Here is a 21,558-nt window from a genome sequence, read left to right on the forward strand (position 1 = left end):
TCTTCAGGGGTCAGCAACATTTGAACCAACCCCACTCCAGTACTCTCGCCTGGAAAATCCCATGGATGGAGGAGCCTGGTAGGCTGCAGTCCATGGGGTTGCTTAGAGTCGGACATGACTGAGCAACTTCACTTTCACATATTGGAGAAGGAAATGGCAACCCATTCCAGTGTTCTTGCCTGGAGAATCCCAGGGATGGGGGAGCCTGGTGGGCTGCTGTCTATGGGGTCACAGAGTTGGACACGACTGAAGTGACTTAGCAGCAGCAGCACCTTGGTTTAAAAAAAGTTTCACCTTGGTGAAACCTGGCCAACTCAATATCTGGCAATGGTCCAGAGTTTCCCCCACTAATCCAAAACCCACAAAAGCATTAACAACAAACAAACGTTCTGTTTCTCTCAAGACCTTCTGCCAAATTTCTATCCTAGCTGACTTGCCTAAGCCCCCTTACCTGAGCTGGAAATACTCAAGCCACCAGGTAGGAGGGTTTGAGTGGAGCTGTGTCTTCACTCTTGCTGGGAGGTATGCTGATGACCAAGCCGCCTGGAGTGAGGGGAGGCCCTTCTGCCCCACAGGGTCATGTCTGTCCCTGGCCTGTCTGAGTCCAGGGCCCCAAGCTTTGCAGTGGTGGCCTATTCTTAGTCCAGGGTGGACTCCTTTGCTGCTCTTCTTCCTGATGAGATCTTGTGTGTTTATTTGCACAATGACGAAATCTCTGTCCCTGTAAAGTCCATTTACCTGTAAAATATTTCCCTCCAAAGCAACAGGTCTGAGTTGAAAGCTCTCCATTTAATTTACTGAATTTTGTAGATCCTTAGTGTGCTAGATAAATTCCAGAGTGAATGTATAAGGAGACACCAATGGAGAGAAAACCTTTATTTGCATAATAACAAACGCAGGTGAAGAAAGAAGTATACGAGAACTAGATCAAGGTGGAAGAGTCTTGGTGGAAGAAAAAAAGAGTATAAAAGGCCCTCTGGGGATCAGACAGGACAGCAGAGGTGCTCTCAAAACTACAAACTCGTTCCGTGATTAGCATCAGGACTGCTCTGAACTAGCGTTCCCCTAGGACTTCTCTTTCCTTGGTTAAGAGACTCTCTGTTGGCCCCCTTCCTTGTCTCCCAATCCCCAAGTGCTCTCTCCTCCAAACCGGATGGAGGAGCACAGCTCTGTACCCAAAAGTGCTTGGCAGAAACTACTCAGAAAATGTTACTCGGATTTTTTGCAGCTCTTAGAGACTGTGACACCCTTCGATTCCCAGGAATGGCTCCTGGGACCAGAGGACTCTGGGTTTTCTAATAAGGAAGATCCTGGCCAACTGGTCCAAGAAGGGCCCGGATTCTCTTCCAGGCTGGTGTCTCTGTAGAAATGTCCCCTGGAGAGGCAGGTGCTGCTGCAACAGGGGATGTCACCTGAGTCTTCAAGTGTGCACTCTGTGGTGAAAGAAAGTTGGGAGAGGCCAACTCGACCCTCTGTTTCGCTCCCAGGCACAGGTCTTTATGCCCCTCCCTAGCCACTTTTCTTCCCAAATTAAAGTACCAAGTGCAAGTCCCCACCTGATAGCACACCCTCCTCCTTTACCAGGCACTGTTGAGTCCCCCTGACCGCCCCCCTCCACCGCCACCACAAGTCCCAGCCCACCCTCACCACTCTCACCAAGACCAGACCATCCCTCCAGTCCCACCTATGGCTCTGGCAGCAGGCGCACACTCCATGCACTCCCATTTCTTACAGTTGGATCTGAGAGAGGAGCAGTTCCTATGGGTTCCATGGGATCCGCATGTAGCGCACAGAATGATGCGCCACTTCCTACAGGAAGAGCCAAGGGAGGGCGGTGGGACAAACGGGACACTGAGCACCTCTCTCGGGATGTTCGCTGCAGTTCAGGCCCTTGCTGAGGCCTTCCTAGGGCTCTTTCACTGCACATTTCACTCAAGACGGAGGGGTGGCTGAGTGCTGATCCCGGGGCCTGTGGTCAGGCACAGCCACACACACGGTAGACTGGGAAGGAAGGGGCCCTGAGCGCCTCTCCGCGGGGCACAAGGAGAGCAGACCCAGCAGGGAGACCTGCTCACTTGTGCATGAGTGAGTCCTGAGCTGCTCAGGGATGGGACTTAGCAGCTGTGTTTGCCCTGAGATCTGCAGACAAAGGTAAATTTCTTGTGCCTGGAAACTGTGCCAAGGCCTCAGATCACCCCTGATGAGAGATCTTTCTAGCCAAGAACTTTTCCCTACCCTTCTTCCTCAGAGCTGTCTCTGCCTCGTTCGTACAGACAGATGGGGGCGTCACAGTGCTGATAGCGCTGATACAACTCTGAGAAAGCCCCTGGCTCGAGTTCCCAGGCAGCATCTCTGCAGTGGGAGAAGAAACAGTGAGTAAGGGACGTACAATCGGTAGGTAAAACCTTTGTTCACCTAGAAAGAACTAGCAAGAACTCAAGCTAGTACCGCAAGAGTTCAACAGGCTGCCCAACTGCTTTCAACAAGGCAGCACAAGTGGTCTGGCAGTGGGAGAGGCTTGAGGCAGATGAGTGGGACACACGGTTCCTTAGCTCCACACTGGAATTCAAGAGCTCAATGATTTCTGTCCCCCAGAGCACCTTTTTTTGGAAACATGCGCACCACTCCTACTTTCCTCCCCCCCCATTCCTTTTTATACTCAAAAAGCTCTCCCACCACCCTTCCCCTTTCACTATGCATCAATGCTTCCGCTACTTCCTCATTCTCTGAACTATCCTTACACTCACCTCCTCTCTAGAAACCTAGGCAACCCACTCCCTGGCTCAATTCCTGTGGTCAAGTCTCCGCTACCTGTCTGGAATATGAATTCCCATTCTTAGCATTTCTTGAGGAAACTCGTCTCGATTGTTGCACTGTGGACATTTGAAGAAATGCTTTGCTGATGTGTGGGCATATTTCTGTAACATAAACATAGAAAACCCTTGTGCTGATAAAAACAGTCTCTTTGATCACATTCTTTCCACCCTTACCCTCATCTCACAGAGGATACTGCTAAGAGAGGTTGGGGTGAGCGCTGCAAACCCAGGGGTCAGACCAGGGACCAAAAGCTCAAGAGAGCACCCAGGAGTGCCTCAGGTGTCATCTTCAGCCATGGGGTCTGGCAGTGGTCGACCTGGCTGGGGTCAGGCACCGTGGATACATGTCTCCCTGTCCTTCAGTCTCAGGAACCATGGCTGATTGTGAAGCTACTTGACTCATTCTAGGAGTAGTTCATTTGCTCCAGCCATCCTGAGGATTTCGTCCAGTCTAAATAATGAATGCGGTACTACAGGTCAAGGATGCCCAGAGACCCAGCTAAGTTTGCTCTGGAGCCAGTTCTGCATACAGGCTCCCAGCACAACGCACAGATGCTGAGATTGCCTGAGCATTCCCAGGATGCTCAGAGCTGGGGCATTGTGGATGGTCCCCAGTGCAGAGAGAGCCCCACCTGTATGCACTTCCGGTGGTAGATAGTTTGGCTACAGCATGGGCTCTGGATGTTTTCAGTACTTATTTGGGATAAGTCTTCACAACACAAGATACAGCTTTCCTCCCCCACGTTCCTGCGTCGGATGTTCTGTGTAGGGCGATGTTTCCCACAAAATGATCTGTGGCAGAGTAAATAGGCTTCGTTTTTTGTTTGTAAATTATGCAGTTTTCCAGCTGCCCGGAAGAGGAACAGCATTCAACCACTCTGGCCCGTGTCCAGGGAACCTCCAAGCTCACGGGCAGGAGGAGGAGCAGGGTGAAGAACAGCCACATGCCTTCTCACAGCTGCTTTCCCACTGAGCAAAGCTCCACAGCCTCCTGTTCCTGAAAGCCCCACTTAGTTTTGAGCAGCTGTCTAAGAACCCCAGCTGTTTGTAATTTAAGGAGGGGATGGGAAGCAAGAAGTAAATCTGTGAAATCGCCAAGTCAAGACACTGTTTCTCATTATCAAATGGAGGGACAGATTTTCTGGTGAATCAAAATAGGCCCGTGAGAACTGGACTCTGATTTCATCAGATGCTAAATAACAAATTACCAAAGGGCAGCTCAACTTTCTCCCTTCATCACTCACTTGTACTCTCCAAAAAACTGTGAAAGGCAACCCCTTTCTAGGCCACAAGGAAGATGGAAGTTTCTGACACACTGGTCCTTCTGGCAGTTGATGGCAGCTCCCTTTCTCTTGCACACAAAGCAGATCTGCAAATGAGATCCCAGGCAGTACTCAGGGCCCCCAGAGAGACAGACAGGAAAACACTCTGTAGTAGAGCATTCTGTGGAACGGAAGTTCTTTGAAACAGCAGCCATCCCTCTTCCTCGGTGGACCTAGAAGCTCTAAGGCATGCCAAAGCTGAGCTTCAAGCAGCACTGTATTCTTTTTGGCTTTCTCAGGATGTTGCTCCCTCTCCTCACTTAGGACACTGTATCCTAGAGAAGGATGGAACTTAAAGAGAAAGGCTAGTGGGAAATTCAAGAATCCTTTGACTTTGAAACTACCAATTAGGGAAAAGAACAGAAACAGGGATGAGAGGAGTAGTAGAAGAGGCCTATCCCCAGCCCCCATTTCAGGGGATTCTGACCTTCCTAGAGGCCCGGGCTGCCTCCCTTCTGATGTCTTCAGGTAGGAATCCATGGAAACCTCTGTTGGACTGGCCCCTCTGAAGCAGCTTGCTAGATAGGATCTAGAAGGGCAGCAGAACCAAGCTGTCAACACTGACGATCAGTGAGACAGTGCAGTGGGGTGAGGATGACAGGCTAAGAGCCAAGAAGCAGAGCTTGGTGGGATACATACGCATTCACAGGGTAATTTATTTAACAAAGGTTTACATAGCACAGGCCTAGGGGACTCTTAAGTGCTTTTCAAATATTAACTTATGTAATCCTTGCAACAACCTTAAGAGGGAGGTACTATCATCATCCCCATTTTATAGTCTAGAGAGATCATCTGACTGGATCAGGACAACGGAACTCCAGAGCCTGGGCTTTTATCCACCTTTGTGCTATGCTGTCTTTCGTTTATTGAGGACTATTTCTGTGTGCTGAGCACTTTGGAGAAACACTCCTAACGCAGCAACTCATTTTCTGCTCACAGCCCTGTCGTCTGGATGCCACTGCGATCCTCACCTTAGAGCCCACTGAGGTACAATGCATTAAGTGACCTCGCTGGGGTCACACAGCAAGGAGGCAGCTGAGCGGCATTCACATCCGGGCCCACAGAACTCACACTCTCCCTCTCGTGCTGCGCTGACCCTTGGTACAGAGTCAATACTCTTCGCAGAGTGTATTCTTTACGGAAAAGGAAACAAGGCTTTAAAGTCACCTGACTGTAGTCATTCTGCCTTACAGAGGAAGGAGAGGAATTGAGCTTTTCTTTGAAAACACACTTTAAAGGACCTTTTGTTTCTGAAAAGCCCCCAAAGCAGAGTCTAGAATGGGAAATCAAAAAGAAGCTGAACTGTTATGTACCCAAGAACCATAAACATCACATACTTTGGAAGAATTTCACACCTGAGCCCCACCCCAAGAAGCTTCCAAAAATATTAGGAAGGGTATTAGACTTTACCGTAATTACATGTAACGTAATGGGGACTGAGGTTATTTTAACAATATAGCAAAAGTGAGCCTACAAGGTTGGATGACTTGAGGATACTTGAATCATAGCCCAATTAGGCCTAAAACATATTTATGTTTACACTCACTCAAGGCTTTAGGACTACATGAGTGATTTTTATCTATACTTTTAAGTGTTATTAATATTTTCTACAATGAACTGTATAATTTCTATAAATAAAAAATTCAGTAGTGAAAGATTAAAAACAATCTAAATGTCCTTTAGTAGGAGTTTAATACTTTTTGGCACACCTGTACTTGGGATACCAATTAGCTATTTAAAAAGAAAAAAAGTAGATCAGTATATTCTAAGTGGAAAGATCTCTGTAAATATATGAGGTTAAAAAAATACAAAGCACTGTGTATGTTTATTTTATGTTGAAAACGTATATGTGGAAAAATGCACTGAAATTAAATAAGACCTGACACCAAAACAAGATAGGACTTACAAGAATAAAAAATCACAGACCAATCTTTCTCATCAGCATAGATACAAAAATGAGATAAAATACTGAATCCAGCACCATATAAAAAGGATTATATACCATGACCAGGCAGAGCTTGAACCAGAAATGCAAGATTAGTTTAACATTAAAGTATTCAATCAACGTAACAAACCACATTAACAAAATAAATGAGAAAAACCACAATCATCTCAACAGATACAGAAAAAACATTGGACAAAATTCAGCACATATTCATAATACCCTCCACAAACTAGAAATAAAAGGGAACTTCTCTAATCTGGTGAAAAGCCTACAGCTAACATCGTAGTTTAATGATGAAAAACTGGATGCTGTCCTCTAAAGTTAGGAACAAGACAAGATATTCACTCAAATAACTTCTATTCAACACTGGACTGAAGGTCCCAGCTTTACAATAAAGGAAGAAGAATTAAAAGACATAAAGATTGGAAAGAAAGAAGTAGAACTGCTTTTATGCACCCATAATTGTGTGCACAGGAAATCCTAAAGACATTTACAAAAAATAAAAAAAATAAAATCTACTGAATAAGTGAATTTAACAAGACTGCAGATATAAAATCAAAGAATAAAAATAAATTGCATTTCTATACACCAGCAACCTTGAAAATTAAATTTTAAAATACCATGATATAATAGCATAAAAATCACAAACTATGTAGAAATACATTTAACAAAATATGTGCAAGACTTCTTCATTAAAAAAAACATTGCTGAGGTAAATTTTTAAAGACCCAAATTAATGGGGAAATATATCATGTCCATAGACTGGAAGATTCAATATGGCTTGTCAAGTTTTCCCAAATTGATCTATAAATTCAATGCAATACCAATCACTAACATGACAAGCCTTTTTTTAAACAAGAAGAGTTGACAAGCTAAATATAAAATGTATATGGAAAAGGAAAGCACATGACACTGACTGACAAAGCAATCTTGGAAAAAGACTACAGAATCTACAATCCTTGATTTCAAGACGCTTTAAAGATGATCAAAGCAGTGTGGTATTGGGAAGGACTGACGCACAGATCAACGGCAGAGAACAGGACGTGCAGATCCCTGGACACATGGTCAACAGATTTTACCAAAGACTCTGAGGCAATGTAATGGGTAGGCAAAGATTTCCTGGGACACAGACAAGCACTAACAATAAAAGGGAAAAACTGATAAACTAAACTTCATCAAAATTAAAAACTTTTGTTCTTCAAAAGATATCAGTAAAGCAGGGGTAAGGGGTGGCACGTGCGATGTCGGCCTCTGAGGAGGCCAGAAGCCGCCCCTGAGGCCCAAGAAGCAAGCCAAGGATAAGGCAGTCAACAGAAACAGGAAAAACTCGAGAAGCTAAAAGCAAAGGCCAGGAAGAAATGTCCCCCAGCCACATGGAGAGTTAAGAAACCTGGCAAAAAGTTGTTCCTTGTGCCTGAGGCAATGATGAGCCTTAATTCCATCCCAGGTGTTTAAACATCTGGATTACCTGCCATAACATCTGTTGCCACCTATACCTAGAATGCAATGTTATCCTGCAATCTATTGTAAACTGAAGAATAAATTTTGCAAAAAAAGAAAAAAATATATATATACAGTGACTTATCTTGACTTTAATTCTCCTCAGTCATTTCTACCTTAGCTATGAGGTTCACATAAACCCAGTCCAAAATCCTGCCAAAATGTGTTCTTAAGTCTTTGTTCTATCCTGAATTCTGTAGCACCTGTAATTAAACCAACTCACTTGAAAAAAAATTAAAAAAAATTAAAAAGGCAAATCACAGACTGGGAGAATACTCATATCAGAAAAGGGATTTGTAGCCACAGTGTATAAAGAGCTCTTATAACGCAATAAGACAAAACAACTTTTTTTTTGCCTCCCTGTGCGGCATAACGGATCTTAGTTCCCTGACCAGGGATTGAACCCAAGCTCCCTGCAATAGACTTCAGAGAAGTCTCCAGACAACTAGACTTTTTAAATGGACAAAATATTTGTACAGAGACTTCACAAAAGAAAATATGTAAATGGCCAATAAGCACACAAAAAGAAACTCAACATTTTAGGTCACCAGAAAAATGTAAATTAAAACCACAATGAGATACCAAAACATACCTACTACAACGCTAAAATTAAAAAGACTAACAATATAAATTTTGGACAAGAATATTGGACAAATAGAAATCTCATAAATTGCTAGTGAGAGTATAAACTAGTACAACCACTTTGGAAAGTGACTTGGCAGCTTCACACAAAGGTAAACATATAGTTAGTAATTCCACTCCCAGATATTTGTCACAGAGAAGTGAGAGCATGTTTTCACAAAAAAATCTGTACATGAATTTTCACAACAGCTTTATTCATAAAAACCCCCAAATGGAAACATTCAAATGTTCATCAGCAGGTGGATAGAAAAGCAAATTATAATATATTCATACAACAGAAGACTACTACACTATAAAAAGGCACAAGCTAGCAAGCCATGCAACAGGGGTCAGTTTTCAAAACATTGTGTTGAATGAAAGTAGCAAGACACAAAAGAGTACAAATTGTATGGTTTCATTTCTATGAATTTTGAGCATAGAGAAAAGTAGTCTATTGATCAAAACAGTGATTATCTTTGAGAGAACTAACTGGAAAGGGTAGGAGGGAACTTTCTGGCATGATAGAAATATTCATTTTGATTACAGTAGTGTTTACATGCAAACATACATTTTATCCCCATGATATATAAGTGTATCATGATATATGAGCTTATCATCAAACTATATACTTAAAATGAGTGCATTCCATAGCATACAAACTGTACTTAAGAAAAAGAGAATACCAGGAAAGAAAAGCTGCAAGAACTGTTTGCTTCTGGGGAGAGGGAGAAGGACTGAGAACACTGTTAATGGGCAGAGACTTTATATTGTACCTACTTTATAATGCTAGGATTTTATATCAGGCACACATATTACTTTTTAAAAATCAGATTTTAAAAGAAAACAGCCATTAAGAAAAACAAGCCGACATGGCAAGTCATCTGAGGCTGGGTGCAGAAACGGAGCACAGACTATATAAAAAAGTCATAGGACATTCAAGGCAAAGCGGGCCTTTTACTTACAAGACAGAAATAATGCACGCTGAGATCGTCCTTCTGGAGAAATTCCCCTAATTTTTCGGGATCCCCAGGTTCTCGAAGGCATAGCCGGCAAACTGCAAAAAGGATGTTAGGAATTCATTTTGGGAACATAACCATCTAAGCACAAGGAGGAGTAGAGTGCTGGGAAGAGGCTCATTTTAACAAGGAAAAGGTTGGGCTGACGTGGTATTGGGTATCAATTAGGCTTTGATCTGATTTTAGCCACGTCTGAAGGAGCTGGCTGCAACTGCTCACTTCATAGTCTTTTGTCTCAAGTGGGTTTACTTGTTCCTTGCCCTTTGGATGTGACAGTTAAAAATTACAGACCCTGAGTTCTTCAGGATCTTAGCGATTCTGGGAAGGAATGGACAGTGAGGAGATTGCTGCCCTCTACAGGCGCCCTTTGCTGAGGCTGGGAGGCAGCAGCTAAACAGAACCACTTCTTTCTTACCAGGCCCTGAAGAACGCTTCCTCTGGGTTACCCTCTTTGTCTTGGCAGATTTTCTACACGAGAAATGGAAAAAGTACAAGTAGTCTTTGAGGATTCTATTGACACCTTTTGTAACATTTCCCTCAAAATGTTAAACCACGGACCTGACGAAGGACCAAGATAGCTAATGGCTAAGACATTAGTTTTCTTCTTCCTTTTCATATTTTTCGAAAGCACACACCATACCCACTGAATTATTTGAATTATGTGAGAGCAGAGTCATCTTTCTGTTCGAGTGTCTCTACTGCCTGTGTGGGCTAAATGAATGCAAGAACAAACCCCCTTTTATTCTTTTACTGTTTCTACCGTCACCTACCCTGAATCTCAGGTGGTACTATGTTCACAAAGCCCAATAAAATGATATTAAAATCAATTAAGAATCTCTTATTGCTAGGCAATATTCCTGGCTCTTTACATGTATTAGCTCAAAGGATCGACAGAATACTCCAAAAAGTGAGTGCTATTATTGTATATTTTCTAGATGAGGAACTGAGGCCTAAAGAAATGAAGTAACTTGTCCCAGGTCACCTAGTTAGCAAGTGTTAGAGCCAGGGTCACTCCAGTGTTCTTGCCTGGAGAATCCCAGGGACAGAGGAGCCTGGTGGGCTGCCGTCTACGGGGTCGCACAGAGTTGGACACGACTGAAGCGACTTAGCAGCAGCCGCAGAGCCAGGACATGAACCTGGGCAGCAGGGCTCCAGAGCCAGGATTTTGTCAGTAGGGACATCCCTGGGAAGATAGGTTACTGGGCAGCTTCCAGGGGACCACTGGTGTGTGCTTCCACACTAACCAACCCGTCTCCAAGACCACGCAAAGGAGACAGAAAGCAAAGCACATACTACAGGCCACTGGGCAATTTCTCCCAAACTCTGTTAAGTTGCCTGCTCCACCTCAATCTGTGATGTTCCTTCTTCTTTTCTTTTATAGACTTCATTCGCTGCTGCCTCTCTCTCTTCTATCTTGAACTCTTCTATACTATAACGAGGACAATACAGGCTCTTCCAGCTATAAATATAAACAAGTCAGCTATTAAATCTACATTAAGTTCCAAGAGGTCAAAGTAACAGTGCACTTTACCTCCCCATCCATGTAACAGAAAAAAAGGGACCCACCCAGTATCAATGCCAGTAATAGCCAATAATTATTAAACTGTATCCAGAACTGTTCTGGGCACTTCACATTTAACTTGCAAAAACCCCTGGTAATAGGTGCCATTTTATCCCTATATTTAAGGTGAGGAGACAGGTACAGAGAGGTCACAGAGGGGCACCTGTATAGGATCAGAGTTACTGATATACCACAGCAGTGTGAGAACTTGGGAGATACTATTTGAACTAGCTAACTGGTTCTTTATGTCTACTAAATATACAACGTAGCACTCCTAATACTTCCTTTTTCCCCCAGGTATAAGCTCCTTAATTCTACCCAGCAAAAGCTAGGTTAGGTAGCTCTTTCCTAGGAAAAGGAGCCCGTGGGATTCTGGCTGCCTAAAGCGAGAACTCCATCTAGTGAGAGACAAGATATAACCCTGACAAACCACCCCTTGGCTCCTATCACTTCTTTTCACCAGGCTCAGACGGTCACTGAGGTCTGGCCTGTTCTCAACCTTCCTCTAGATCTGAGCCACGATTAAAAGGCCCCAAAGTGGAGAAGACACCCTGCCACTCCTTCCCTGACTAATGTCAGCTGACTACAAATTCAGAGTTTTCATTGGTTAGGGGGGAAATCCCTGAATGGGAAGGGACAAAAAAATAAAATCCACTCCTATGAAGGAAGCACAGTGTCAAGTCAGGGGAGAGGAGAGCATTTCTTAGGAGTGTTGAGTGAATTAGGTCAGTCCAGGGACAGGGACACACACTCCAGCACCCACATCCTCAGAGCATGTAGCTGGAGAGCATAAACATCTTCAGGGACTGTATGAAGGTAACTACTCAGGCAACTAGCTGTTCAGAAATCTAAGGCTCCACCTCTTCTAACCCATGAGTTGCACCTGCATTGATAATGACATTTGGTGGCTTATTTAACAGAAGCACTTGGACAGGCTAAAAGAGAAGGGCATGCACTAGGGGATTCACTTTAGCAGGCTACAGAACAGTTCCAAGTTCTTGGGGGAATCCAGATTATCTAGCAATAGAAATAAAACCTTAAAACTTCAGTTGTTTGCATCGCTGGACCAAGACGTTCCTTGAGTTAGATTCTGTGCACACTGCTAGTTACAGGAAGACGCAGGGTCTTCAAAGCATGTGAGGAGGACGTTGCAAACGCTGGCTTCCACAAGCTGCTCAGTTCGAGGTTTCCTAACCGAGCGGATGCTCCCTTGAACCGGTTATCAAGTTGTTTCGCTGGGTAAGTGCTGGATAAAACTTGTTGAAAAAATTAAAACTAAAGAAGCGTGTTCGGCGCCGCCGCTGCAAGAATAAACAATGATTTATTGGAAAATACTGTAGGTGTGGCCACAACCGTCCCCCGGAGGTTAAGAGCCGGAGATGGGGCTCAAGGAGCATCCCGCGGATGCCAGACCAGGCTCATGTCGCGCCTGCCGGGCGGCTGGTGCGGGGCCGGGCCGGAGGTCGCCTCCGCCGGTCAATCCTCACGGTAGCACACGCGCCGCCGCTCTCGGCTGGGGCCGCCCGTCCAGCTCTCGCCGAGAGCGCTGCTGTCCCGGAGCTTTATTCGTTGTCACAAGCCGTGGTAGCTACCTCACGGGCCGCCGCCCCGCGCGGTGACTGCGCCGGCGAAGGGGGTGAGCGTGCAAACGGGGGCCGAGTCACGCGGACTGCGACCCAGGGAGACTGAGGCCGCGGGGACCACCGCGACGCTGACCGTTGTGGCGCACCCGGACCGCTAACGGTCGCGCGCCCGCCCCGCCCCTTCTCGCTCCACCTGGGCTCTAGCTCCGCCCCTTCCCCTTGCCCCGCCCTCTCGCGCGAGCGCGCCGGCGTCTGGAGTCCAATTTACGGAAGAGGAGCCCGGAGGCGGGGCGTAGGCCGTCGCGCAGAAGTGACGTAGTGCCGCCGGCGCGGGCGGGTGACGCGACGAGGCCCGTTGTCTGTGTGTGGGGCTAGGGGGCCCCCGGGGCGGAGGGGGCTCCCGGCAGGGAGGCGGCGGGTGGGTCGGGAGGGCCTGGACATGGCGCTGAGGGCCCGCCCCGCGGGAAGATGAATAAGGGCTGGCTGGAGCTGGAGAGCGACCCTGGTGAGAAGGGGATCGGGCAGGCCGGGAGTTGGGGAGGCCGGGTGGGTCCGAGACGCGCCTTTCTGATCACCACTCGCTCCTCCTGTCGTCCCCCCTAGGCCTCTTCACCCTCCTCGTGGAAGATTTCGGTAAGAGCCTTTCCTGCCCGCCGGACCCGGGCTCTGGGGCCCCACTCCTGGGTCATCACTCCACAACCAGGGGCTGCCCTTTCCGACTTCTTTTCCTTCCTTGATGGCAGGTGTCAAAGGGGTGCAGGTGGAGGAGATCTATGACCTTCAGAGCAAATGCCAGGGGTGAGTGACTTGGCCACCCTTTCCACCTCGAGGGCTAGGGAGGGGCCTGGGAGAGAGTGCTCCTCAAGGGAGGTAGTTTCAGAAGCCCCAAATTGTAAACTTTGTTATCAGGAAGCATCCCTCCTCCTTGGGTGCCCTCCTGATGAAGCTGGTACTGTTTTCTCCTTTCTCCGAGTTTTCCCTCCTCACCACTCTTTATGTGGTACCCCCTTCCCTCCAAATTCTGACCATCTCTTGGGTTAAATTCAGCTGCTTTTTCTTGCCGTCCAGCTGGAAACCCCCTTCTCTTGACTCAGGTCACACAGTGTGTTTTGTGCAGCTGTAATTTACTAATGACTGCTTTAACATGCCCATGTGCCAGTGGTTTTAATTCCCACACAATGGTGTCCTATTGATTGGTTGGTTTGTGGCATCTGACAAGGCCTCTCTTGGGTGACCAAGCTCAGGGTCTTGTCTTGGTGATCCTACAGAAGAGAAGTGTGGCAGAGCTGCTACAGTGAATGAACAGAGAAGTCTGCTTTTGTTTCCCAGGACAGAAGGGACTGATATGGCTGTTCATTTACTTGCCTGACTGCACTGGGGCCCATGCCCTGGGTTTCACTAGTCTGAATTCGTGTTTAAATTCCACATCATATTGTTCTTGCCTTACCTTCTATTCCTGTCTGGTCCTGGGCCATTGGTTCTAGCTTTTCCTTTCTTATCCCAGAACCCTAGATTGCATAAGGACGCTGAGCGGACTCCTGGAGCATCACAGCCAGAGGCTGGTGCTTGTCTCTGCCTGCAGCAGGCTCCTGGGGTGTGAGGGCTCAGGGCCGCTTTGGGCAGTCTTAGGAGGAAGCCACGGGAGAGGTGGGATCACAAGAAGGGCACCTGAGTGGTAACAGCGCACGGCAGTAGAGGAAGGGAAAGGGGATGCAGATTGCCTCCCCACTTGACTGGTTGAATTCTGTCCCTTCCTTTACCCAGCCCCGTGTATGGATTCATCTTCCTGTTCAAATGGATCGAAGAGCGCCGATCCCGTCGCAAGGTCTCTACCTTGGTGGATGATACATCTGTGATTGATGATGATATTGTGAATAACATGTTCTTTGCCCACCAGGTCTGCTGGGCTCTGTGTTCTTTCTGGAGGGTGGGATGCTGCCATTTTCTTTGCTTGGAAAGTGGAAGTAGGGGAAGGCAAGAAGAGGAGATAGGCAGATACCACAGGTGGTGGTTACAGAAGTCCCGAGGCAGAAGGAACTGAGCTCTTCTTCATGAAAAACAGGAAGTCTCTTTAAAGCAGGGTGATGCCTGAGTCCATTTTCCATGTCCCCAAACAGCTGATGGGTACTTAGTTGAATGAAAAGATGTTGGGTAAAGATGAGGAGAGCTGATGAGGATTGTCCAGATGTGACTGTCCTCCCTGGGACCCCTTTCCCGATGAGTATGGGCTTGGTCTGAGGCATGCTGTAGACGGGTGACTGTTCTTTGTTTCACAGCTGATCCCCAACTCTTGTGCCACCCATGCCCTGCTGAGCGTGCTCCTGAACTGCAGCAATGTGGACCTGGGGCCCACCCTGAGTCGCATGAAGGACTTCACCAAAGGCTTCAGCCCCGAGGTAGGCCACAGTGCCTTCCACTTGTCAGAAAAGGAGACAGACCTGGGGGAAAAGGAACATTCCTTAAGTGAAGCCCTGTTAGGACTTCATCAGGCCACGTTGTTCTCCAGTGTCCACTGATTACCGTGCAGGGCCAGTAGAGCCTATCTTTTGGGGGCTCCAGAGCTCTCTTCTTCCCCAATCAGGCCTTCAGGAGGGTCCACCTGTGATTGTTCCAGTTCCTGGAAGGCCTCCAGGCCTGCTCTCCTGAGCTCTGTGGCCCACCTGAGGCCCACCTGAGAAGTTGCTCTGATGTGGCCTTATTTTCCTTCCTCTAGAGCAAAGGATATGCGATTGGCAATGCTCCGGAGTTGGCCAAGGCACATAATAGCCATGCCAGGTGTGTGGGAGCTGTGGGAACTGATGGGGGTGGGGACAAGGAACGGGGTTGTCCCACTCTGGGCGCTGACTGTGTCCTTCCCCAGGCCTGAGCCCCGCCACCTCCCCGAGAAGCAGAATGGCCTTAGTGCTGTGCGGACCATGGAAGCCTTCCACTTTGTCAGCTATGTGCCTATCACAGGCCGGCTTTTTGAGCTGGATGGGCTGAAGGTCTACCCCATTGACCATGGTAGGGGGTTTCTGTGCTGACCTCCTAGGGGGCTGGGGCCCGGGGTCCTCAGCGGGGTGGGTCTTAAGGCTCTGGCTGGATGGCACGTTGCACTGCATTGTCCGACTGGCCCCCTCTGGCTCAACTGCTGTCCATCCTCCTCCCACTCCTGGCCTGCCCAAGTTCAGGGTTTCCCACCTGCTGACTCCTCGTCTTCATTTCCCCAGGGCCCTGGGGGGAGGACGAGGAGTGGACGGATAAAGCCCGGCGGGTCATCATGGAGCGTATTGGCCTCGCCACTGCAGGGTAAGGACTCTGTGCCTACCCTGCCCTCTGGAGCTGTGCCCCCATCGGGAGGGACACGGAAGAGGGGACTGAGGTGGAGAGAGACCAGATGACTTGTGCGTGGCCACATGATGGATTTGGCAAAAGCAGGATCAGATCTTGGGCTCTCAGCTCCTTGCCCTATTTCCCATCCAGGCTACGTATGGCCTGCTGCAGGATAGACTGGGGAGGGGCAGGCCGTGGTGGAGCCCCGGGTGGCCCAGGTGTGCTGGCTCACACTTCCTGCCAGGCTCCTCACACAGCTTGCTGGAAGGCCCCGGCTGAGGTGCCTGGTGTGCATGGCCCGCTGCTGCCCGCCTGTGGGGGTGGGGCCTGTACCTGTGGCTGCAGGGGTGACTTCAGGGAGCCCTGCCAGCGTATCTGCCTCCTGATGGCGGGGCCAGGGTGAGAGCTGCTCTCACGGCTGCGGCTGTGACTGCAGGGAGCCCTACCATGACATACGCTTCAATCTGATGGCGGTGGTGCCCGACCGCAGAATCAAGTATGAGGCCAGGCTACACGTGTTGAAGGTGAACCGTCAGACCGTACTGGAGGCCCTGCAGCAGGTGGGGACCCCTCCTGCCCAATCCGTGACTGGCCCTGCCACCCACTCCTGTCCACGGGGGCCTCTGTCTCTTGATTCCCCAGTTATTCTCTATTGTGGGTCTGGGCTTCAACTAACCACTCCTTTCCTTGACTCCCACGGTGGGACTTGGTGAGGGGAGGGGGAGGATAGTCTCTGAAAGGAGGTCTGGCTGATTTCTTTCCCTTTTGAGTGTGTGGAGCCTAGGCCCTTAGCCGTCTGGGGTGGAAGCCAGGGTCTGCCTTCACTCCTTTGCACCTTGGATTTTTATTTCAGCTGATCAGGGTAACACAGCCAGAGCTGATTCAGACCCATAAGTCTCAAGAGTCACAGCTGCCTGAAGAGTCCAAACCCACCAGCAGCAAGTCCCCTCTGGCACTGGAAACAAGCAGGGCTCCGGTGGCCTCTGAGAGCACCCACACAGGTACTGGAGCCTCTCGGGCCTCCGAGCCGCCCCCTCACAGCTTGACGTTGGAGGCCCAAGCAGAGCAGGTCTTTTTCTGTGGAGGCTTGGGCAGTGGTTCAGGGCTCCTGTGGGCAGTCAGAAGTCTGAAGCCTGCAGCCCTCTCCCCTCCCCTTGGAACATGAAGAGCGGTCCCTCCCTAAAGAAAGGGCTGCCATGACCACAGGCCCCCAAGCCTTCTCTCTGAAGTATATGCCCTTTCTGCTTCTCTCTGGACCTTTTTTTTTTTTTTCCACCTTCTCTTTTAATCTCGCTCTTTTCCTGTGTCACTGTGGCCACGTTTGTTGATGCTAAATCCATCAGCTGTCTCTTCTGTTCTTCTCTGGGAAGGGGAGGGGAGACCAGGCCTGAGGACAACTTTTCTTGAGGGTCTGGCTGAAAGTCCTATCCATGCCCCTCCCTCTCTCAGATGGTGTGGAGGAGGTGGCTGGTTCGTGCCCACAAGCCCCGACCCACAGCCCTCCTAGCAAACCCAAGCTGGTGGTGAAGCCTCCAGGGAGCAACATCAATGGGGTTCCCCCCAACCCCACTCCTATTGTGCAGCGGCTGCCAGCCTTTCTGGACAATCACAACTATGCCAAGTCCCCCATGCAGGTAAGGGGGGAGGGTTCTCACCAGGGTTCTCTGGAGAGCCTTCCCCAGGCACTTTGCTCACGTGGGCTCACGCATGTCTGCTCTCTGTCCCAGCCTAGGTGACCAGGGTTCTCTGACACTCAGAAGTGCCCACAACTGCAGGGATTTAGGGAGGCAGAGAGAGCTCCTCTGGCAAATTCAGTCTCACAACTGTGGGGCTAAATGTTTAGGGCATGGGGTTGGGTTCTACCACCAAAGTAAATGCAGATGTTTCAGGGCACTCTCTTTCTCTTAGAAGCCCCGTGTAGGCAGGGGCAGGGAGTGCTCTGGAGCACCCAGAGGGGTTCAGTGGGCTCAGCCCGGAGAACCATGCTGGCTTTCTGGGGGAGGTGCCGTGTCTGGCCAGGGCTGACTGGCTGCTGGCTCACGGCCACACTGGGCCTCTGCTCCAGGAGGAGGAAGACCTGGCAGCGGGTGTGGGCCGCAGCAGAGTTCCAGTGCGCCCGCCCCAGCAGTACTCAGACGATGAGGATGACTACGAGGATGAGGAGGAGGACGACGCGCAGAGCACCAGCTCCGCCATCAGGTCAGCCCCGCCTCTGTTAAGGCTGGAGGTTGGGGGCTGCAGCGCCTATCTTGACGCTTCCAACACAGAGAATGCCCTTCAGCAGATGCTGCTGGACGCCTGCTGAGTGCAGGGCCCGGGGGGGCAGACGTGAAGGGGCCGGGTGCAGATGCCCAGAAGTTTTCAGAGGGCTTGGGGCAGGGCTGTGCACATTTAAGCAGACATTGAGACATGACCTATTTGGAGGTGGCCTTTTGTTCATGCCTGGAAGGACGGGGTGGGGTGTCTGCTGGAAGACACAGCATTGGCCAGAAGTGAGGCAGCTGGAATAGAGGAGGTGTTCTCAGAGGACACCTGGCTGCAGCTGTCAGAGCTCAGGGTGCTAGGCTGGGCGTGGCCAGGTCAGGCTGCTGGAGCTGCAGGGTCACTTCCTGAGGCTAAGTGTTCAGGTCATCCTGGGCACTGCTGGGTGTGGTCCCCTGGCGTCTTCCTTGGGCTCACCCCTCCTTGGGCCCCGCAGGTATAAGCGAAAGGGCCCGGGGAAGCCAGGGCCGTTGAGCAGCTCTGGGGATGGGCAGCTGTCAGTGCTGCAGCCCAACACCATCAGCGTCTTGGCCGAGAAGCTCACAGAGTCCCAGAAGGACCTCTCGATTCCCCTGTCCATCAAGACGAGCAGCGGGGCCGGGAGTCCAGCTGTGGCAGTGCCCACACACTCGCAGCCCTCGCCCACCCCCAGCAACGAGAGCACGGACACAGCCTCTGAGATCGGCAGCGCTTTCAATTCGCCACTGCGCTCGCCTATCCGCTCAGCCAACCCCACGCGGCCCTCTAGTCCCGTCACCTCCCACATCTCCAAGGTGCTTTTTGGAGAGGACGACAGCCTGCTGCGTGTTGACTGCATACGCTACAATCGTGCTGTACGCGACCTCGGTCCTGTCATCAGCACGGGCCTCCTGCACCTGGCTGAGGATGGTGTGCTGAGTCCCCTGGCACTGACAGGTGGGCCTTGGGCTGGTTCCCTGGCCTCTTGGCATATTGGAGAGGGGGGTGGCCAAGTGACCACCACGCATCCTGCACCCTGATGGGTCTTCTCTTGCCTTCTCTTCCCAGAGAGTGGGAAGGGTTCCTCCCCTTCCATCAGACCGAGCCAAGGCAGCCAGGGGTCTGGCAGCCCAGAGGAGAAGGAGGTGGTGGAGGCTGTGGACAGTAGAGAGAAGCCGGGGCTGGTCAGGCCTAGCGAGCCCTTGAATGGGGAGAAGTATTCACCCAAGGTGAGCCCTTCTGCGGCTTCCTTTCCTAGTCCTGACAAGGGCTGGGCCCAGGGCACTGCCGTCCAGGTGCTGAGTTCCTAGTGGGAATTATGGTGTTGAGGGTGGTGCCCAAAGCCGGCTGCCAGGAAGCCTGTCTGGGTGGGTAGCGGCGGGGGCCTTGATAGGCTCCAGGGCCTCTGGCTGCTTGCCCTTGCCTCTTGTTGCCTCCTGGTAGTTGGGCCTTGGGGCTGGCCAGCCCCTCTTCACGGGTGCAATTGCTGTGTTTTGGCAGGAGCTGCTAGCGCTGCTGAAGTGTGTGGAGGCTGAGATTGCAAACTATGAGGCCTGTCTCAAGGAAGAAGTGGAGAAGAGGAAGAAGTTCAAGGTGGGCCCTGTCTCCAGCGGCCTGTTTTGCTGCCCACCTGTCTTCCCAGAGGCACGACCTGCTAGGGTCGGCTGGTGGCTGCTCTGGGGAGATGGCTGCAGCGTCCTCAGGTCCTGATCCTTCTCTCCCACAGATTGACGACCAGAGAAGGACCCACAACTACGATGAGTTCATCTGCACCTTCATCTCCATGCTGGCTCAGGAAGGTGAGCCAGGCTCAGCACCCTGGCCCTCAGGCCCCTTTCCTCTGGCCTCTGGGGGCACTTGAGCTGACTGTGGTCTTGGGGAGGGCAGGGAGAGCCTCAGCCCCCGACCTGAGGCTACAGCCAGTTGAGTCGCGGCTCCCAGGCATCCAGCCGCCTGCTCCAGGGCCTGCGTCTCTCCACAGGCATGCTGGCCAACCTGGTGGAGCAGAACATCTCAGTGCGACGGCGCCAGGGGGTCAGCATTGGCCGGCTCCACAAGCAGCGGAAGCCGGACCGGCGGAAACGCTCCCGTCCCTATAAGGCCAAGCGCCAGTGAGGACTGCTGGCCAGACCCTGTGTTCACTCTTGCCGCCTGGCCCTCACCAGGGCCCTTCCCTGCCCCGTCCCCCTCTTCCCAGTATTACCGGATAGTTCCAGTTGGAGAGCCCAGACCCTGGGAATGGGAGCCAAGCTGGGATCCTCGGCCTCGTGTCCCTGGGCTTGGCAGGGCAGGCTGGCCCCGTCGTGCTCTGGAGGCAGCAGCTAGACCTGAGGCCCAGTGAGGTGCTGCAGCTTCCTCCACAGCCGGCTGTGGAGTGGCAGGACCTGGCCTTTCTGCCTGGGCAGCAGAATATATATTTTACCTACAGAGACGTCTATTTTTCTGGGCTCTGGCCTATCTTGCCACCACTGTGTTGACATAGTCAGCTTCCTGATTCTGAGTTCTCTCCTAACACTGTCACCCTGGAGGGCCGGAGTCACTCTTGCAGGGTCACAGCTGGGGGCCACGTGAGCAGTGGGCCCTGCTGCTCCAGCCCCCAGTTGTTCCTGCTGTTGAGCAAGCCAGGTCTGCTCTTCACTCCTCCTGGGAGAGCTCCAGACTCAGGGCCCTGGCTGCTGGACTATGCTGGGAGTGGGGTGTCCCAGCAGGGGTGGGATGAGCAGCCTGCTGGGGTCCCATGGCCTGAGCAGAGAGGAGTGTTTGAGCTGGTTGGCCTGGTTCCAGCCAGCCTCGTCGAGACTGCTCTCTGTGGCAGGGCCCTGGGCTCCTTGTCTTCAGTGTTGTGGCCCTGGCAAGGGGCCTGCCTTGGGCTCCTGGGCTCAGAGGAGCCTCTGCCCAGGCCCTCAGTATTACCATGTCTCCTTCCTTTTAGAGACAGCAGAGACAGGGCTGCTTGCAAAAGCTGGCACCACTCAGCTCTCCCTGCCATGCCAGCTTTCTCAGCTTCTGCAGGGCACTCAGGGTGGGGGACAGCAGGACCAAGTCAACCAGTTGGAGCCCCATGTTCCCAGAGGGCCTGATGGCCAAGGGCTAATGGGTCCAGCATTGCCTGTGGAGCTCAGGCCCCAGACGGAGCCCCATGGCCTTCGGCAGGTGGCTCTGAGGTGATACAAGCCGGCCCCTTATGTGTACATAGTGACTGGGGTGGGGGGGCAGCTGTAGGTATGGCAGCTGCCTCTGTGCTAAGCATAGCCCAACCCCTCTGGCCCCTGTAAATACTGGATGGATGGATGAATAAAACTCTCCTTAAAAATAAGCCCACCTGGTGCTTGCTGGCCTGAGATTTGGAGGCCAGGCTGTGGTGGGAATGAGGACCTAACCAGATCTGGGCTGGGCCGTGTGTGTGACCAGAGATGGGAGGTGAGTGCATTCTCAGGCATTCTGCCTTCTGGGGCAGAGGTTCTTGGGACCCTAGGTCTGGGGTTTACGACCTGAGCTGGGCGGGGGGGAGGCAGGGCTTCGGTGGGAGGCAGGGCTGTGGACCCCGAGCAGTGGTGTGCAAGGTGCACCATGGGAGGGGAGGGCTGCGGCTTTACCGGAGCTTGATGGCTTTGGAACCTGAGAGGTGCGGGACTCAGTGGAGATGGCAGCTCTGTCTTTAG

General features: G+C 50.9%; 2 protein-coding genes across 4 annotated transcripts; one reads left to right on the forward strand and one right to left on the reverse strand.

The window, feature by feature from the left end:
* Window positions 862–12,554, reverse strand: PHF7 (PHD finger protein 7). The gene is made up of 11 exons (XM_005695878.3): window positions 11,818–12,554; window positions 10,565–10,679; window positions 9,636–9,688; window positions 9,167–9,258; window positions 4,566–4,667; window positions 4,061–4,185; window positions 3,449–3,608; window positions 2,812–2,918; window positions 2,236–2,352; window positions 1,685–1,809; window positions 862–1,433 (listed from the first exon to the last, which is right to left on the reverse strand). The coding sequence occupies exons 2-11, from the start codon at window positions 10,606–10,608 to the stop codon at window positions 1,210–1,212; spliced, it is 1,149 nt and encodes a 382-aa protein (XP_005695935.1). The 5' UTR covers window positions 10,609–10,679; window positions 11,818–12,554; the 3' UTR covers window positions 862–1,209.
* Window positions 12,603–21,212, forward strand: BAP1 (BRCA1 associated protein 1). 3 transcript variants are annotated; one of them, XM_018038288.1, is made up of 17 exons: window positions 12,603–12,869; window positions 12,968–12,997; window positions 13,108–13,162; window positions 14,129–14,261; window positions 14,641–14,760; window positions 15,078–15,139; window positions 15,225–15,367; window positions 15,574–15,652; window positions 16,113–16,236; window positions 16,530–16,677; window positions 17,126–17,310; window positions 17,742–17,875; window positions 18,375–18,853; window positions 18,965–19,125; window positions 19,397–19,489; window positions 19,623–19,695; window positions 19,878–21,212. In XM_018038288.1, the coding sequence occupies exons 1-17, from the start codon at window positions 12,833–12,835 to the stop codon at window positions 20,009–20,011; spliced, it is 2,190 nt and encodes a 729-aa protein (XP_017893777.1). In that variant the 5' UTR covers window positions 12,603–12,832; the 3' UTR covers window positions 20,012–21,212. The 3 variants fall into 3 exon arrangements, with proteins under 3 accessions (XP_017893777.1, XP_017893778.1, XP_017893779.1); XM_018038289.1 differs by having other exon boundaries at window positions 12,701–12,869; window positions 16,167–16,236; XM_018038290.1 differs by having other exon boundaries at window positions 12,746–12,869; window positions 14,129–14,189.

Source organism: Capra hircus, chromosome 22, assembly GCF_001704415.2.
Source record: "Capra hircus breed San Clemente chromosome 22, ASM170441v1, whole genome shotgun sequence".
Lineage (NCBI taxonomy): Eukaryota > Metazoa > Chordata > Mammalia > Artiodactyla > Bovidae > Capra > Capra hircus.

Bases quoted from the DNA above. Each gene is read 5' to 3' on its own strand.
- PHF7 (XM_005695878.3), bottom strand. From the start codon at position 10,608: ATGAAGTCTATAAAAGAAAAGAAGAAGGAACATCACAGATTGAG. The intron at 4,668-9,166 runs GTAAGTAAAAGG...CTGCCCTTCTAG, and splicing joins GCGTGCATTATTTCTGTCTT to ATCCTATCTAGCAAGCTGCT. The intron at 2,919-3,448 runs GTGGGGCTCTCT...TTTATGTTACAG, and splicing joins ACCACCGGAAGTGCATACAG to AAATATGCCCACACATCAGC.
- BAP1 (XM_018038288.1), top strand. From the start codon at position 12,833: ATGAATAAGGGCTGGCTGGAGCTGGAGAGCGACCCTG. The intron at 14,262-14,640 runs GTCTGCTGGGCT...TTTGTTTCACAG, and splicing joins ACATGTTCTTTGCCCACCAG to CTGATCCCCAACTCTTGTGC. The intron at 19,126-19,396 runs GTGAGCCCTTCT...GTGTTTTGGCAG, and splicing joins GGGAGAAGTATTCACCCAAG to GAGCTGCTAGCGCTGCTGAA.